General features: G+C 35.8%; 1 protein-coding gene across 2 annotated transcripts in view; it reads right to left on the reverse strand.

Annotated features, from left to right (window-relative positions):
• Positions 1 to 3,986: 3,986 nt before the first annotated feature.
• Positions 3,987 to 19,589, reverse strand: part of LOC149777735 (cholesterol 7-desaturase nvd-like) — an 88,547-nt gene continuing 72,944 nt past the window's right edge. For both annotated transcript variants that reach the window (XM_089938780.1, XM_089938781.1), the window contains exons 4-6: positions 18,733 to 18,978; positions 15,402 to 15,575; positions 3,987 to 13,626 (exon numbers count right to left, since the gene is read on the reverse strand). In XM_089938780.1, coding sequence (XP_089794906.1) covers positions 13,459 to 13,626; positions 15,402 to 15,575; positions 18,733 to 18,978 — 588 coding nt within the window. In that variant the 3' untranslated portion in view covers positions 3,987 to 13,458. The remainder of the gene's footprint in view (positions 13,627 to 15,401; positions 15,576 to 18,732; positions 18,979 to 19,589) is intronic.

The following is a 19,589-nucleotide window of genomic DNA, read 5'->3' on the forward strand; positions in this document are numbered from 1 at the left end:
GCTTCATTCTTACTAGATATTATGAGTTTCCGAAATAAATGCAAATTATAAACTTTAAACAAAATTTTAAACAGTTGATGCCGATGCCGATGCCGATGCGTAGGCCGGCACATAAAACCTGACTGCTACGACATGCTTCCTTTTTAAACTAGACTCAACAAAAGCTTGGGTCAAATAAATCCACAATTCTCATATTTTTGTTTATGTTTAGAACCCACCACATAAAATACGTGCGTGTAATACAGTTGTTTGCGTCTACAAGAAAATCTTACAAATCGTTAGATTGTGGCACTATCTCCTCCATTACATAAAGGGACATACATTGTTTGCTTTCGCATCAATCTATTCTACCTTTTCTTAAGCAAATTCTACATTTATTGAAATTTATCGATAATGCACAAATAATGCTGATGGACTTGACTGTCACGTGGTGTGTTTTGTCAGACCGAAGAAAAGAAAAGAATAAAGAAATTAGTGACATCCATGGGTAGCATTCAATTGAACAGATCTTTACCAGACCTCGGACGGAATTAGTCTCGTTCAACAATGCTTTCGTGAAAACTCAGTGAGCTATAACCTCGTCATTCGGACAACTCGGTTACTTTTGCGAGATAAAATAATGTCTAGGACGTATGTTATTTGGAAAAATGTCATACTTTTTACTTCTTTGGACAAAAAAGAAACCTGAATCAATTGGGACGACATTGGCTTTTTCAATTATTGGACTGACCGTAAGATTGACCTTAAAAATAGATCAATGCATTCTCAACTTCTCTGGCAATCCTTGTGTAGTACACAGGCGGTGGAAAGAATGCTAGCTATCGGAATACATTCGAGGATATGATCCGTAGGTCTGACAGAAGTCGTGATTGAAACTATAGTATTGCGGGGATCTCAGTGAGGCACAGATAGGAACATCGCTCGGCCAATTTCGTGAGGTCGTGAAATAACATCGGAAGAAGTTATAGGAATACACATCAACTTTATGTGTTTGATGATTCGTCTCTGGAGGAGTGTACCATGTATGTTACGGCAGAAAGGCCGATGTTGTTCCAGTTCTTACTTTGTTTCCGCCCAACGCCACATTGTGCCATGTGAACGAAAGTAGGTCAGAATATAGTTCTCATTGGCGACGAATTACATCTGGGATGTATTACACGACCTGACGGAAATGGCCGAGCGATGATTCGATCGGGAGGTACGCAAGATGAAACTAGATCGGCGTCTTTTCACAGCTTTTTTCGGTCAGTCCTATATATCATCGCACAAACATTTGCTAACAGCTGCAATCGGACAACCTCAGCGATTTATAAAACAAAGACTGACCGAGAAATTGTAAATGTAACAAACTATTTTGTCTCCAAAACATTTCTTGGTGTGTGTGGGGGCGGGGGGGAGGGGGACAAGACAGACAAACCCCCACTTTAAAAAAAGTGTTTTATATGTATTTGTTTCCCATAAAGGTGCGTGTGTTGGTATTCTTTTTATAAAAAAAGAATTATGGAATTTTTTAAAATTTAGTTACAAATTTTTCAGGGGTTATTTTTTCCCCTAGTATTTTCTACAGGTTTGTTCATCCGACATAGGCTTCGAATTCCTGGTCGAAATCCCGCCCACCCCTTTTTGTTGGGAGTGACCTTTGCTAAGGGTCTCCTACATCCTGTGTATGCTATATGTATGTTGATATTTTGTTTGTGTGCTATAGATTTGTGTGTTAGGACATCAAGTATATCAAATCTCCACTCAAGTTTTCATATGGTAAGTTCGGTTTATTTGAGATTAAGAAGTTTGTTATTTATTTTTGTTATTTAGGACATTATACTTGTCCTATATTATAAGTTCATTTTTGTTATTTAGGACATTATATTTGTCCTATATTATAAGTTCATTTTTGAATTTTGAACTTTTAAATCTAGTTCCGAGTTCTAAAGAGACTCTGTGTCTTTACACGGAGCAAAAAGAAATCCTAATGTTTTTGGGAGTGCACTTTTGGTGTGGCGATTCCCTTTTCGCTCAGATTAAATTTTGGACATACAGAGATATGCTCAAAGAAGCCGCATTTCCTTCATTTTCAAGTGTTTGTCCTGCTTTTAGTATTTAAGCATAGCCCTGTTTACCGTTTTTAAAACGGAATATTTATTTTACCGGAAAACGTAAAAATGTATTTTCCTACTTATCTATGGCAGACCTACCATTTATTTGACGTAGTTTTTCTCCTTAAATGAAAATGTCCGAAAAGGCATAGCCCAAAAGATAAAAAAGAAATATACTATTTATTTCGTGAAGTGTAATGGATACCCGGCATTACAAGTTTGTTCTTATATTTTTTCCCTATTTGTATGTATCGTTTGTCCATCTCCTGGAAGCTAATTTTTCTGAGACTCTTTCGCAGGCCTGGTCACTTCGCGTGGCGCCTTGTGATATAACCCAGCGATGTCTTTGTCTCATACTTCATTAACATGCAGGTCCCTGTAAACCTCTATGATTTCAGGAGAGAGAGAGAGAGAGACAGAGAGAGGTAAAGTAAGGGGGCGTTTTATTTATTAAAACTTATTTATTATTTCGGGTGTCCAAGATTTAATTTAGACTGGATTCTGTTCAAATTTAGTTCAAAAATGTATTCAAGCATTTAATTTTACATTATAATACAAATATTAAATTACCTGGAGTGATAGATGAAGTTAAGGCTCCAGCACGCGCACTGGCTGGTACAGACCCCTACTTGGGTTGTAAACCGAAGCCCTCCATCAACCATTTCCATTCCTGTTTATTACTTTTTCAAATTTAGTTCAATTGTATTCAGATGCATTTAATTTTACAATATATTTAGATCCTTAAAATCATTCGGTCAATCCAGTCCTATTTATTACTTATTCAAATTTAGTTCAACATTCTATTTAAATGCATTTAATTTTACAATACATTTAGATCCTTAAAATCGTTCGGTTAATCCAATCATAGAAAAACTGATGTGATCCGAATAGATTGTAGTTTCTTTTTGCGAAAAACTTTTCGGCGAAGAAAATGACGTTCCTGCAAATTACAAAGCATACATACATCTAGCACAGTTTTGTTTTGCAGAAATTGTCGAGGTGGTCAAAATCGGTCGGCATTGATTTCTATTAGTCTCCAAAGAGTCTCGTTGAATGAGACTATCTGTTAATTTATGTAGTTTCGTTTGTCCCACTGTACAATGTCGTATTCTATACAGATTTGCTGTTCAATTTTCTAAATGAAAAATAAATCCCATGTGACCCGTGGGATTATATAAATCTCGGAATCTAGTAATGTTTAGAAAGTAATGCTGGCGTGAAATAATTTTTAGGTATTCAAACTGAATCAGATACTGCATGTATCATGATCCGTACGGTTACTATAGGTATCAGCTGCGAAACTATACGTTCAATGTACGACTAGTTTTAGAAAGAAAAGAAGAAAAAACAAAAACGAAATTTGTTAAAAAGTTGATCCGTTCGAAATTTTCTATTAATTTCGTAGACTGCGATGCAAAATAAAATACTGTACGCTCCATATGAACATTAGAATAGGAAAATTCGTTTTCGAAACATTTTGGCTTTTTCAAAAACGGATGCAAAGAACTTCTAACTTAAAGATACGATAAAAACAAAAGCGGAACCAATATACAATTTTGTTTTGATCAAGGAGACAAAAGATCAATTCCATTAGTTGGCATTCATCATAGTAAAAACTTAAAGCAGTCGTCATAGTAAAAACTGAACTTCATGCAGACGACATACAAGTGGGGAAGTGGAGTGTAACCTTATGAAAACCAGTCTTATGACGGTTTCACATTATTATACGTACGAGAAAGAATAATAAACACTACGAACTGTTGTAAAACCATGGAGATAACTTCTGTCGGCTATGAATACCTGCATTTATGATTCTGATTATCCAAACAAAAAGTGTGTGTATGTGTGTGCGTGTGTTTGTTGTGTCACGGCACACAAATAACGAACAAACTCTTTCTCGGTGAAATTTATTTAGTCAAAGTAAACAAAAATAACATTTTTAATAATAATCACACTAACTAAAATCAAAGTCACGCGGAATTCGATAAAAGCAGATAATCTGAAAAAATAAACATATACAGTGTATCAAGAAAGCACTGTGTCAGTTATGTAATAACGCTTTTTTTACACTAATTTCCTATAATTTCAGAAATACATGCAATAACGGAAAATAAATGTAATAGTTTCAAAATAAAGCCCAACTATAAAGGAATAACTAATACTGTAAGGATTTTACATCAAATGCTAAGGACAAGTAATAAAACGCTATGGACAAGTAATAAAAAGCTAAGGACAAGTAATAAAACGCTACGGGCGAGTTACCAGCGATACTAAAGTACTATCTTTGGCTGTTGGCATAAAGCATAAACATCCCTTGAAAATATAACGATTAAATTTGCTAAAGTAGATTCTTCAAAAACATGCAAATAATGTGAATGGATCCTCAAACAGTACTTTCAAAGCTACAATGCGGATTAATAATGCGGATTAATAATCCGGAATAATGAGTCTTATTTTCATTCTTATATTGATCTATAAAAGAAGACATGTTAGTTTCAGTTTGTCACTTTACAAAATAGTGTTACCAATTTTTTGTGTGCTTTTATTTGTTGTTGCCGATTATGTTTGTACAAAACGGCTGACATTTCGGTTTTGTTGTTGCCGATTATGTTTGTACAAAACGGCTGACATTTCAGTTTTGTTGTTGCCGATTATGTTTGTACAAAATGGCTGACATTTCGGTTTTGTTGTTGCCGATTATGTTTGTACAAAACGGCTGACATTTCAGTTTTGTTGTTGCCGATTATGTTTGTACAAAATGGCTGACATTTCGGTTTTGTTGTTGCCGATTATGTTTGTACAAAACGGCTGACATTTCGGTTTTGTTGTTGCCGATTATGTTTGTACAAAACGGCTTACATTTCTGTCTGTTCTTCTCCGATTATGTTTGTACAAAATGGCTGACATTTCGGTTTTGTTGTTGCCGATTATGTTTGTACAAAACGGCTGACATTTCAGTTTTGTTGTTGCCGATTATGTTTGTATAAAATGGCTGACATTTCGGTTTTGTTGTTGCCGATTATGTTTGTACAAAATGGCTGACATTTCTGTTTTATTGTTGCCGATTATGTTTGTACAAAATGGCTGACATTTCGGTTTTGTTGTTGCCGATTATGTTTGTACAAAACGGCTGACATTTCTGTCTGTTCTTTTCCGATTATGTTTGTACAAAATGGCTGACATTTCGGTTTTGTTGTTGCCGATTATGTTTGTACAAAACGGCTGACAGTTCAGTTTTGTTGTTGCCGATTATGTTTTTACAAAACGGCTGACATTTCAGTTTTGTTGTTGCCGATTATGTTTGTACAAAACGGCTGACATTTCAGTTTTATTGTTGCCGATTATGTTTGTACAAAGCGGCTGACATTTCGGTTTTGTTGTTGCCGATTGTGTTTGTACAAAACGGCTGACATTTCTGTCTGTTCTTTTCCGATTATGTTTGTACAAAATGGCTGACATTTCGGTTTTGTTGTTGCCGATTATGTTTGTACAAAACGGCTGACATTTCAGTTTTGTTGTTGCCGATTATGTTTGTACAAAATGGCTGACATTTCGGTTTTGTTGTTGCCGATTATGTTTGTACAAAACGGCTGACATTTCTGTTTTATTGTTGCCGACTATGTTTGTACAAAACGGCTGACATTTCGGTTTTGTTGTTGCCGATTATGTTTGTACAAAACGGCTGACATTTCTGTCTGTTATTTTCCGATTATGTTTGTACAAAATGGCTGACATTTCGGTTTTGTTGTTGCCGATTATGTTTGTATAAAATGGCTGACATTTCGGTTTTTGTTGTCGATTATGTTTGCACAAAACGGCTGACTTTTCGGTTTTGTTGTTGCCGATTATGTTTGTACAAAATGGCTGACATTTCGGTTTTGTTGTTGCCGATTGTGTTTGTACAAAATGGCTGACATTTCGGTTTTGTTGTTGCCGATTATGTTTGTACAAAATGGCTGACATTTCGGTCTGTTCTTTTTGTTCATAATAACCTTTATGTGCTGCAAAGCTAATTCGAGGTAAGAAATATTTCTGTAAACCATTTTAAAGACTGTCTGACTTGTAGCCTGTTTGATTTTTAATTCCAGAAGAAGTCCCTCTTGTCCCAACTGACATCTTCTATTCACAGCTCTTCTGCCTGATCCAAGTAACCAGTGGAAAAAGAATGCAGAAGGCAAATATAAAAAAAAATGGCGTCCGCATACAAACAACACATCGGACAGAATTTTAATGTCATCGTGATCTTCTATTATCACGTCTGATGATGTTTAAGGCGCTGTATGTTATCAATGCTAACAAAATGGAATACTACCTTGCATGATTTTAATCATCTCGCGAGATGTTATTCACCTGCACGTGTTTTGTGGTCACATGGAAACTGACGACAATACTGCGGCAGTGGAGGTGGCCATCTTGTAATACTGGCCCCAAGTCATTAAAGCGCTTGGATTCGTCGCCCATTTCCGCTTCCTCAAGGTCTGCTCTTAGAAGAGATCAAATCGATCGAACTAATTCAACATACCCTATTTATCTGCGTAATGCACGCAAACAAATGCGAACAGCGGTTTGCTGTTTACCGACACATCAACATATAGCTACGAAGTCGTACCCTCAACTTGATTTGTTGTGGCTGAGGCTACGAACTGATCCCGAATCATGTAATAAAGCAACAACAAAAAATCATCACTAAAGTAAAAAAAAAAAAGTGTAGAAATCCACTATATCAGTATAGTCATGTTGTGAAAGAAGTCTGGCTTATTTTGAATGTATAAAGCTCTTACACGATAAAATAAAATGGCATGGTTGCACTAACCTCACCGTGTCCGCCATGACAGATAACACAAGACTCTCGCCGTGACCCCTTTTCTACGTAAGGCTTGCCAGACCATATTTGGATATTCTATGCTTGTCATTATCAATCAAGTGGTGAATAATCGCTTCTTGGTGGAATTTCAAAGTTGCCGATAAACCGTATTTACTTTAAATGGGCAGAATTTCTGACTCAAACCGCACCATACGTTTACTACGATTTGTTTACATTTCCAAATAAAACCTCAATGTCCTTATATGGCACACAAACAAACGAGGCTGGGAACGGAAGTGATCATAATTTGAACTAATATGGCGGACGATCTTAACGAAAATTTCGGCTAAGAAAGGTAAACGAGATTTTACAACTATTTCCAAAATGATTTGCAATACTTCCAGAATTAAATAAAATGACTACTCAATTTATTTCATTATATGCAAGGAATATGTTCAAATTGTTGATATTAGGTTAAAAGAGCGCCGGGTGTGAATCACACACGGTTTGCTCCATTGACACATATATGCCTATGTTAGTACCCTGTCCACGAGGTAGGAGTAGGGGTACTAATATTAGAACTAATCAACATACGGTTTGCTGTTTACCGACACATCAACATACGGTCTGCTGTTTACCGACACATCAACATACGGTCTGCTGTTTACCGACACATCAACATACAGATCGTACGGAAATCGTGCCATCGCAATACTAGTAACGTACTTTGCCCAAGGACACACCACGCCAGCTAAGACTGGGTTCTTCGATGTCAAGATTCAAACCCGCACCCTTTTCGTCGCGATTCTGACACAACTAATGAACCAACGCGGGCTTCAAGGTCAGACCTGTCGGAGACCACAGCCTCGGCAATTTATGGTCCATGTTCTCCACTTGAAATAGTACCATTAATAAAAAAAACCAACTTTGTCAAGGCAGTTTTGTGAGCATTTTCATGATTATATACAGTTATTAAACAATGGCGTTGGCAAAACAGTACAATACCCTATTTTTACAATGATCATTCTAAATAAAAGTAAAAATTCTAAAATAAATTAATAAAACATAAAAAAACAAACTAAAAATGTAAGTATGAACATTGCTAACTACATAAAAGAATATCACCTAGATATTTTTAGACAATTAACATATTATAATAATAACCACAAATACGTACACCATGATATTTTGTTTGGGACAAATTCCTATAATGCAAAAACAGACTACTAATGAATCAGAGATTCAACATAAACTTGCTCCAGGTTTTTTCCAACAATTTACAAGTGCATATAATCTGTATAGAATTTGTGATAATCTTTTTTTGATACCGATTCTCGGGTAACACAGACCAGGTAGTAGACTGTTGATGAATGATCATGATGATGATGTCAGTAGTAGTAGTAGTAGTAGTAAACAACTTTATAGAATTTTCAATCTGAATCATTTAACGTTAGATAGCTTATCTTTTACTGACGACTCTTGCTAGTAATGAGGCATGGAACGTAACTCGTGTAGCCATGGAGAAGGATATCCTTCAGGTAGAAAATTTCTTTCCTAACTCCGTTCAGTTTACATGTAAAACCAACATGAAAAACAATTACATTCAAGTGTCAGTGCTACAAATAGTGACTGGTAAAGATTACTTTGAAAGTATAATATTATCAATGACGATGATGTGAACGCATAACGTAAGAACACATTACTGACATAGTGTTGAATGTTGAATGAATTATATATATATATATATATATATATATATATATATATATATATATATATATATTCAACCTACGTATGCGCATCTACTTTACAAAATTTAGTTTAATGTAAATGGAAGAAGTATGATTTTGTTCATTTTATACAATATTTACAAATACGCACCTACACAATCTTCGATTCATCCACTTTTAAAATATGCTTGAATGACATAGCAGAATTCACAAGTTTTTCAGATTTTTTTTACGAATATATCACAAACGAACTAATTAAACGCTGTTATTGATACAGAGATACTATGGTAACATTTTAAAAGAGATGGCGAATATAAAAACGATATCCACTTGGAAAAATTATCGTCCATATTTTGTATAAAAGAGGAATAAAACACAAAAAGCATACGAGTAAATAAAATGCCAGCTGATTGCCAAAAATATGATTTTAAAAAATCCATAAATTATTGGAAATATTGAAAGAAAAAAAAGAAACAAAGAAGGAAAGAAAGAAGGATATTGGAATAAAGATTATAAACTGCTTTACGTTTTTTTCCTATGGTGTTAGCTCTGGGTCTTAGCTTGTCATGACTCCATTTAATTAGTTACAATGCTAGGTCCATGCCCACTATCTTTGGGAAGTAAAACTGTTACTAAACCGCACGTGGAAAAACAAAATTAAAACTGTTACTAATATCATTAATAATTCCTTTCAATGACCTGTTTAAAAAAGGAGTACAACATGATAAAAAGACAACCCGTTTATAACAAGCACTCAAATATGAACAACAGTGACCCAGATTTCTCTTCGCATCATACGTCCTCATCTCAGGCTCTACGCTGTTTGTTTTAAAATGCTTGGCCTACAAATCATCACTATTTTGACCAATCACAGATGATATTTCTTTGGAAAGGCCGTTTTTTACTGGTTAATAATGAAAACTCATTCCTGAATGGCTAATAATTAAAACTCGATCGTCAAGCCAGGCTATGGCACACTCTTTATTTGCATCATGTGACGACGAGGCATACATGTAAAACAAATGTCCACAGAAAGGGACTGAAGCTACCGATTTCATGTAGGACCATCTAGACTTCATAAAAAAATCGGTGAAAACCCCAAGTCAATATGACCATCCATTTAGAAGGGGCAGCAAATGAGATCATCAAGATGGTTCCTGTGATAGCCATCTTTGATGTCTGAGCGGCATCTTTTTACTTTGGACTAACAAGGCATCATAAGAACCATTCTGGCAAGAATCTAATTTAACAGCAAGGATGTATGAATAAAAAAATGTATGATTGTCTTGGCTTCATGTTGTTATTATAATACTTCCAGCTGCTGAATCTATCGAAAATAGCCTCGACGCTATTGAAGATATTTAGAAAATTAAGCAGCGTTGGTTTATCTGCATCAATCAAGCAATCATATTTAAACTTTACTACAAAAGGTACAGATGTTTCCTTGCAACTAGTTTTAAATTATTACAAACGGTACAAGATACAGTGACCTTTTCTAAATTAATGACTTTGACATCTGAGCTAGAGACTTCACTATTGTGTGATAGCGTTTCAGTTTCACGAAATATGTGTGGGGGTTAAAACATGATCGACCGGATTAGGAAAAGGATCACTGACATTGTTTATCTCTTGAAGGGACCTTGACCTTAAGGCAAAGGTTACGACTATGACTACGCGAGAACCTGAGATGTCAAGAGATGTAAAATTATTTGTTAATGATTACGAAGGGATTCCAATATGTAACTGTTGCTCACAATTATGAAAACCCGTAGAAAAATTTCAATTTTGAAAATCTGTGGAAATTTCATTTTCGAAATCTGTGGAAATTTCAACCATTTTTTTTATTTCCTTAAACGGGATCATATTTTATGCTCATTTAAGTGTTTCAGTTCTGAGCGCAATCTTATTTTTGTTGTCTTTTCTCATTTTAACAATTTTATATGCACTACCTTTAATATATATATATATATATATATATATATATATATATATATATATATATATATATATATATATATATAAAATTGAATTTTAATCTCTTTTTTGGTGGAGTTTCTCTGTCAAAAGTTTTGTGCAATTCAGTTTTACAATTATTGAATTTTGTCATTAGATGGCACCATATAGTCATTATTTTCTGAGGAGGTGCCGTAAAAAGACTATGGCATGAATTTGTCTATTTTCGAAACATCTGTGGACATTTAAGGCAAAATATCCCCTTGGAATTTGTCTTTTGACATTACAGGGTTAATACCCAACTTCTTTGGGAACAAAATTCCATGTGCTTTGTATGTAAATGAAACATGGGGGTCACATTCGACCAAAACGATAACGGATTTAATGCATTTGGTCCATCAACGATGGTTCCATGTTACTTTAATCGAATTATGCCCTTGCATTCGACAGAGGGCTGCATACCATCGGTCAGCGAGGTACAGTGCATACAATTTAACTCAATACATACCATTTGGTCGAATACGACAATCGCCAATTGGTATTTACCTCGTGTGTCGGTCAGCGAGATACAGCGCATACAATTTAACTCAATACATACCATTTGGTCGAATATGACAATCGCCAATTGGTATTTACCTCGTGTGTCGGTCAGCGAGATACAGCGCATACAATTTAACTCAATGCATACCATTTGGTCGAATACGACAATCGCCAATTGGTATTTACCTCGTGTGTAAGAGAAGTAATGGTAACAACGATGTTAAATGGCTTTCAAAAAATAGACAAATATCATGCTTTCTTACAAATGTAGTGCAAATAAGCAGACGTACGCTAATAACCACATGTACACGTGTCTTTTTAAAAATATCGTCTGGAAATGGCAACAAACGTTATATAGAAGAAATAACTTGTCATCACACTGTTAAAATGCACCAAAATTGAAATAATATAAAGCATTATTACTTTTTTTACTTTGACATCTCATTCACATGTACCACAAAGCATTCAAATAAAGGCCTAAATGGTGAAAAGGAAGTCAGCTAGTTGGGATTATTCTAGCAACATATTACATACAACAAAATAAGGAAAGGCGAAAATCAGACAGACAAGCTGAAGAAAAAAAATTGGAATATTTTGCTTTATAAATGTTATCCATTACATGTCAGTCAAAAAGGTTTGGCGAATTCTAGATTGGTCCTACAGCCAATCTTTACTCTGGCACTCCTTGTATTTTTTGTTTTAGTAATTTTTTTCTTCTTCTATATTTTCATACGCAAAAATAAAGCATTGGGGTATGCTGTATGTTTCTTATAATAACAGGGAAATTAAGATGTAATTACAGGGCAATTAAGATGTAATTACAGGGCAATTAAGGGACAATTAAGATGCAATTACAGGGCAATTAAGATGTAATTACAGGGCAATTAAGATCTAATTACAGGGCAATTAAGATGCAATTACAGGGCAATTAAGATGTAATTACAGGGCAATTAAGATGTAATTACAGGGCAGATAAGATACAGCAGGACTACTCACACATTCTTACACACTGTTAATTTTTCATCTCCACTTGCTAGTACCTTCAGTAATACTAAAAAGGTATTGTGAGCCACTATGGTCATTACAATACTGAAAATGATTTGAAAACCTGCATCCAATGCCAAGCTACTAGATGGAAGCAGGTTTGGATATATTATGCACCATTCTATGAAAATAGTATGGCACTATCATGAAAATATTATCACAATATTATGGCAATACCCTAGGATCACTAAGCTAAGGCATGGGAAAATGCAGGAAATTGATAATTATGAAAAGAACAACTATTTAGTCAGCTGAAAGTTGAATCCTCACTTCTATCAATGCTGTAAGAAGTCTGAGATCCTGGCCTGTATCATGCTCGTTGATCGTTCTCACAAAACGAAATGAGAGTGGAATCAAGGTCCGGGCATTAGACTACATTGTGAGGCTCTGCAATGGTTGCATCAGCCATAACGTCCAAAAATAACTCCAGCGCTAATTCAGCAAACAAAGTTTGTGTATCCAATCCAAAATCCCGTTTTATAGCTGTTTGGATTTGTTCATTCGAGACACTTAGAATTTCTTCCATGAGATTGACTGAAATCAATTCATTGTTGCGAGCCTGACAAAAACATTTGAATGTCCATGCAATACGTCATTTAGACATGATTGTCCATTCTACAAGTCTCGTTCAACTATACTCTCACACGATTCAGTCATCTACGGCAATCGATCTCTCAGAGTCACGTAAGACTCTGCCTGAACGAGACAACAATTTGACTCTTTCAGAACCTGAAGAGCATTTCATCATAACGTTAGAAATTAACATCAGAAGGTGTCCTTCAAATGTCATATGGGAAGTTATGAAGTCATCTTTCATCCGACAGTGTCTGCATATGGTCTTTGCTCATTCCATTTTAGTGTGCTTGTCTCCGACAAAATTACTAGTAAAAACTATGACATAATGAAATATCTTTAGTGCATATGGATATATTTTTATGAACTACACTCACATTTCCTCAAAATTCTCATAAATGCCATTTCCGCTGTGAATAGATTAAGAATTTTGAGATTGCCAGAAACATTTGTATATATGGCCATTCTTTTTGATGATTATTATATACAGAAAAGAAAATCAAAGATGTGAGAAATTGTTTTGTTTTTCAGTCGAAAGTTCAAAACTGAATGGATACTTTCTAAAAACCAGGACAACAAATTGAGTCATTCTTCGTTAAAAAAAGGTCCATGTTTTGTTACAGCAACTTTTCATCCAAGGTGTGCTTCTGGCGCTCTGAGAATTTTCATCTTGAATTAAGTTTAGAGTAGACAATATAATATGTATATGTTGTCATGGCAACTACCAATCCAAGGCTTCCTTTTGGAATTTTAGTCTCGGACTATTTTCTGAGTAGAACTGGGAATACCATCTTCTATGCCTTGAGATCAGGGAGTCCTCCTTGGATTTGACAAATAATGGCCTGCCCATATACTTCTTGTTGTTCCATATCATAACGTCTCGCTCAACCTGTTGGGGAATGGAGATATTTGGTCATAAATTATGGAAAAACAATCTTAGTACTGAACATGGATACAACTACATACAGCCATCTGCTTACGCCGATCAAAAGAGAACTAAATGTAGCATTTGAAACGGTCTATGCATAGTAATTAATATTTTTTAAAAATTTAAATAATGGCGTAAGTTAGTATTATATCAAAAAAAGTGAGAGAAGCCTGTTTAGTTTTAGTGTACACATATTATGGGCAAAGTAATATACGAGAAAAATGGCATTTGACTGATAATGCTGTATGTGCTATTTGCATTTCACCAAGTGTTTACTGCTGACAGCGAAACAGTATGGTCAAATGCGACATGGTATGGTCCATCATCGATTGAAAGTCAATTTTATGTTACTTTCTTAAACAAATGCACAAATCGGAAATTGGTATTTATATGTATGAATATTTCATGATTGATTCAGACTTTGAGACGTATATTATTTATTGAAATGGCTGTCAGTGGGTATCGTATACGTACTTGTTATTAATTTAAAGCTTGTTTGATAGAATGTAAGCCAGGTGCAAATGAATTCATGATATTTTACATCTGATAAAGATGGGGAGGATTTAAAAAATAATCACCAAAATATGTATCGCCCATATAAAAGGATACACCAGGATTTTGAAAATATAGCAGCAAGCTTGCAAGTTCTGCTTCATGTCGGTCGTGGAATTTTGGATATGGCAGAAAAGGTTGCCTTCACTAAAGTGAACGATTCATGAAATAAGGTTGGTTGTGGGTATGTTTATTTCAGCACATCCTACGCTATATATGTGGCCAGCATATCTGTGGAGTAAGAACCGAGGAAGCTATTGGTAAGCTTTCTCACATACCCACATTGGGCGAATGAAGACTAGAACCCATGCGGACAGAGGTGAAATGCAAGTGACCTGTTAAGGTGAGCGCCATAAACCACTTGAGCACCCTCATCATGAAATAAAATAAATGTATAGGTGCAGGTGGGGAGGGGATCTTATGTAATAAAAAGGATGACAAATGGAATAACTAAAAAGAAGATATGGACTGTTTGAACAAAATTTGGCCTAAAGATTTGATTGCCTATAACTGAATAGGGCCGTGGATTGGTCCAGAGGGTGCATATACAAGGCCGGCGGTTACTGGTCCGAGTCCTCAAGGATTTAAGTGTGTCCCTCTCTTATTGAAAAACATAATTCCAAGCACAGCACAAACAACAGCAAAAACAAAACTACCACCCTTGGAACTTCTAAGGCTATGTGGCTGATGCTAAAAATAATATCACCCCCCCCCAATCTAATTGAAGTTAATTATCGAACATGACCTATCAAATCACAATTTGAGATAAATAGCGGTTCACCTTAAAAACATGGAAAGATATAAGAAAAGGCAAAGTAACGATACCAAAGAGTGTCATCTTGGAAAGACCAGTGAACGATAGTCACTATAGTACCAACAAAAGGTCAAGCCACAAGCTACGATTATACATTCAAAACAACTTCCCATTTTTGTCTTGTTTTGTTTCCTCAAAAATCCTTGAGATGCTCCAAATGTATGTGGGTCATAATGTTATTTAACCCAAATGTTATCAGTTCTTTATGAGAACCACCCTAGTACAACTAGATAGCTCCACTTATTCAGAATCGAGGAAACACTCCGATATATTCTTCATGACTATCTATAATCATGTAGGTTTTCTTTCAAAACAACCCTAGCTGGACAGCACCACTCGTACTTAAATAAACAAAACACGGAAAACTTACCTGAATGGCTTCTCCAAGCATGAAGAACTTGGCTACAAATGTGGGATATGTCCAGCTGACATAAATGTTGTGCACAAGTCTTTGAACCATCGGTTCTATTGGTGTCAAGCTCTGGATAAATACCCCTTTTCCGAAGAAACTCGAAAACTCCAGATATACAATACCAGGACCGATCTGGGTAAAGATAAGAATGTAAATGAAAAGTGCTCATTATATACCCCAGATGAGTCACACTTGACTTGGGACTAAAAACTAAATTAATTAAACATTGCTTTCTAACATGAACATGAACCAAAAAATACTCAGTGAAACACTGTTGCTTACAACACTGAACTAGAACCTCCTTAATGAAGTGCTGCTTATTACCTGTAACATGGGGCTTGAAATCTTTAATCAAGTGCTGCTTTTTACCTGTAACATGGGGCTTGAAATCTTTAATGAAGCGCTGCTTATTACCTGTAACATGGGGCTTGAAATCTAACCCTTAATGAATTGCTGCTTATTACCTATAATATGGGGCTTGAAACCCTTAATGAATCGCTGCTTATTACCTGTAACATGGGGCTCGAAACCCCTAAAGATGCATTGCTTAATGCATGTAGCATGGGGCCAGATCATCCTAAACAAAGTATGCCGATCACATGCAACATTTGACAAGAAATATTTAGTGTTGATGATTACACGTAACATAGGGCTAGAGACCCTTAAAGTAGCATTGACAATTACATGTAACATGGGGCTAGAGACCCTGATTACATGTAACATGGGGCTAGATACCCTGATTACATGTAACACAGGGCTAGAGACCCTTAAAGTAGCGTTGCTGAATTACATGTAACATAGGGCTAGAGACCCTGATTACATGTAACATGGGGCTAGAGACCCTTAAAGTAGTGTTGCCGATTACATGTAACATGGGGCTAGACATTCTTAATGAAGTACTACTTATTATATGTAAAGATATATGTTGAATACCACTTCAACATGAACAATTTAATTAATTATTATCTTTATTTCACAGTTTTTTTCATCTCACCTGGAAATTATTAATGACCACATATATTACTATTTTTCACATTTCATGTACATTTATAATGTTTTTATGATACTACCAAGTATTTGGAATACTTCTTACATTATTGTTTTATTGTTGACACCTTTTGTCCTTGCCCAAAACAGCTTGTGTTTAAGCGCACACATTATTGAACAAAATATACTCTGGTTTATTTTACAGATCACACATTAACATGTTGTATACTAACTTCATATCATGTTCCATGAATATATGCATAAAGGTATTTGTCTCTCTTTCTCTGTGTGGTTGTATATATGCATGTACGAGTGTGTATGGAAATATATGTATATCCTAATTATTAACTGAATGTGGGTGCCAGTAGCTTCTCGTGGGATGGTGGTTCTTCACTGGGTTTTCCAGGGTTCTTCCTCCACCAGTTATAACAGCCGCCATGTATAGCCCATCTTGTGCTGAAAAATGACATCAAACCCTACAACAACAACAACAAGAACTGAATATGGGTACATTCAGAAGATTTGATTTATTGTACACATCAAATGTGGGTTCAAACCCCAGCCAAGTCATACCAAAGAGTTATAAAAATGGTACTAGCAGCTACCTCGCCTGGAGCTCGTCAATTAGAAGTTAGTGTTAGGACTGGTGAAGGGTTGAAATAAACTAAACTCCAAAGTTCAAAGATGTAAATGGTCATGAAAAATTAAACTCCACAGCTCAAAAGCAAAGTGCAGTCTTACATATCGATTACCACGCGGTGTAAGAAAAAGATGGGTTTCAGCACAGAATTGAAAAAACGCATTGCTTTTATAAACCGGCTTCTTTTAAAGACAAAGTTAGTTAGTTACTAGTTATTGTTTCTTCCCAATGAAAGTTTTTTCTCTCCGATAAGTGAAATTAATCACTGATACACCACCATAAATGTTATGGTTAACACTTCATTACAAAAACTGGACAAAATATTTATAGTTTTTATGATTTGACGTAGTCATACCAAAGCTGCCAAGGTGATGCACTACTTGGATAAACAGCTGTCTGGACACCTACTTATACTTGTAGAAATGCAATCAGTAAATCACCAGCTTGGGTGCTTAGATAGGGCAGCCGTCCTTTGAGATGCCTGGTACCCTACTGTTAGATAAAATGTTTCACACCCAGCCAAGTCAACAATTTAAGCTAATATTTCTATACTCCAAACTGTTATTCTGCTCCATGAAGGAGGATCTGAAAGATCCACAACGTGACCACAATATATAGTTCATAAATGAGCTAATATTTAAGCTGACTGCAGCTATTAGCATGCTGTATTATTTAAAGGATTATCATACAGTATTATTCAAAGGATTAGCATGCTGTATTATTCAAAGGATTAGTATGTTGTATTATTCAAAGGATTAGCACACTGTATTATTTGAAGAATTTTATTCCAATGATATGTGTGTGTGTGTGTGTGATTTGGATTTTTAATGCAGGTTTAACAATTTTTCAGTCATATCGCTATGATGTCTGCAGTTTGACAGTTTATAGTGATGTCTACACTGGGACATCATACTGCAGACATGTAGCATGATGTCCCACCCAATCACATTATCCTGACACCAGGCTGACCAGTCCTAACACTAACCTTGTAATGCTGAGTGCCAAGCAAGGCAGCTGTTAGTACCATTTTTCTAAGTCTTTGGTATGACTCAGCCGGGGATCGAACCCTCGACCTCCTGCATCCAAGGTGGACGCTCTAACCACTAGGCCACCAGATTGGTTATTTCAATGATAATGTTACTGCAAAAATTAAACCTGATAATGAAACGCAGTGTGATGTTTATCACAGTGTGTCAATCTGTACTCATTATTTATGAAGACGTTTTGTGATAAAATGTAATTCCCAAGGATAGGATGGACGGCTAGAGTGGACACAGTCACGACCACTGACCAATGATAGGATGGACGGCTAGAATGGACACAGTCACAACCAATGACCAAGAAGATTTTATGTGTTGATAAAAGTTTAACTGCGGTCAAGAAGTTTTCAGTTTATATTAAGATATTTCATGAAAGGAGGGTGAGAAACTTGAACTCATGACTATTTGAATTTTTATATTATGTTGTGATTTATATTATATTGTGAAAATCTTGCAATATGTCAGAGCTGTTCCGGACAGCTGTCTGCATGGATGCATTTTCGTAATCAAGTACACCTAGCCAGCTATGGAGTTAGTAGGTGGGCATTTATTAGTTGCAATGTTTCAGGATCTGACTAACATGCAGACTGTTGCCACATCTTCTGACCGTTTAGCTTCTTACCTGTCGAGCTAAGACATTCATATTCAGGGGTGCCAGGCTTTTGCCAAAGAACTTCATGCTATGGGTCAGCTTAAGAGTGCCAATGTGCTCTTCTGGTGCAGCATTTGGCTCCCAACTGGCGCTCCATGCGTGATGGGAGAAACTCCATAAAATATTCCACATCTTGCTGAGATCAATTCCAGCTGCAATGCATGGTTCGTGGACTTGCCGCAAATGTACCACGTCCGCTCCATTCTCTGGGACTTCCTGAAAAATAAGTAGAGATTCCAAATCTCTTTTAATTGCTATTTTTGTGTGTAATGACTGTGCGGCAAGTGCAACAACTCACTTAAACAGTCGACCCCCTCCCCAATGGCTATGATGTGTGATCATGTTGATTTTTACGACCAAACAATGCAGAGCAAATTACAACCTTGGATGGCACCTTTAATTAAATGTGGGATATCAAAAGGTACAAAGCAAGCACACTGCCACGTGTGTTGTAATTTTGTTAAAAATAAAAAGCTACTGGTAACCAGCTGCACAATAGATTGTTTTTTTTTTTATAGAACCTCTGGCTGAAATTCATTTTTTGACAACAAGAGAAAACAGCCCGATCTAGTAAAAAAAGAAAAGCAAAAAGTATACAATGATACATGGTGCATTCCTCCTCTATTGCAGTCAAAGCCCCTAAGTGAGAAACGAGATTAAAACTGAGTTGTACAGGCAAAATGATCTTTCGTTATACTGACCCTTACACTGTATTTCCAATTCACAAATGTTCATGCAAGGGCACTACCACTTTTTTCCAGAGATTTTATAGACATGGTGATCAATCAATCAGTCAACTAATTAGTTAGTTAATACAGTCATAAATG

Source organism: Sinohyriopsis cumingii, chromosome 17, assembly GCF_028554795.1.
Source record: "Sinohyriopsis cumingii isolate HCF-2022 chromosome 17, ASM2855479v2, whole genome shotgun sequence".
NCBI lineage: Eukaryota > Metazoa > Mollusca > Bivalvia > Unionida > Unionidae > Sinohyriopsis > Sinohyriopsis cumingii.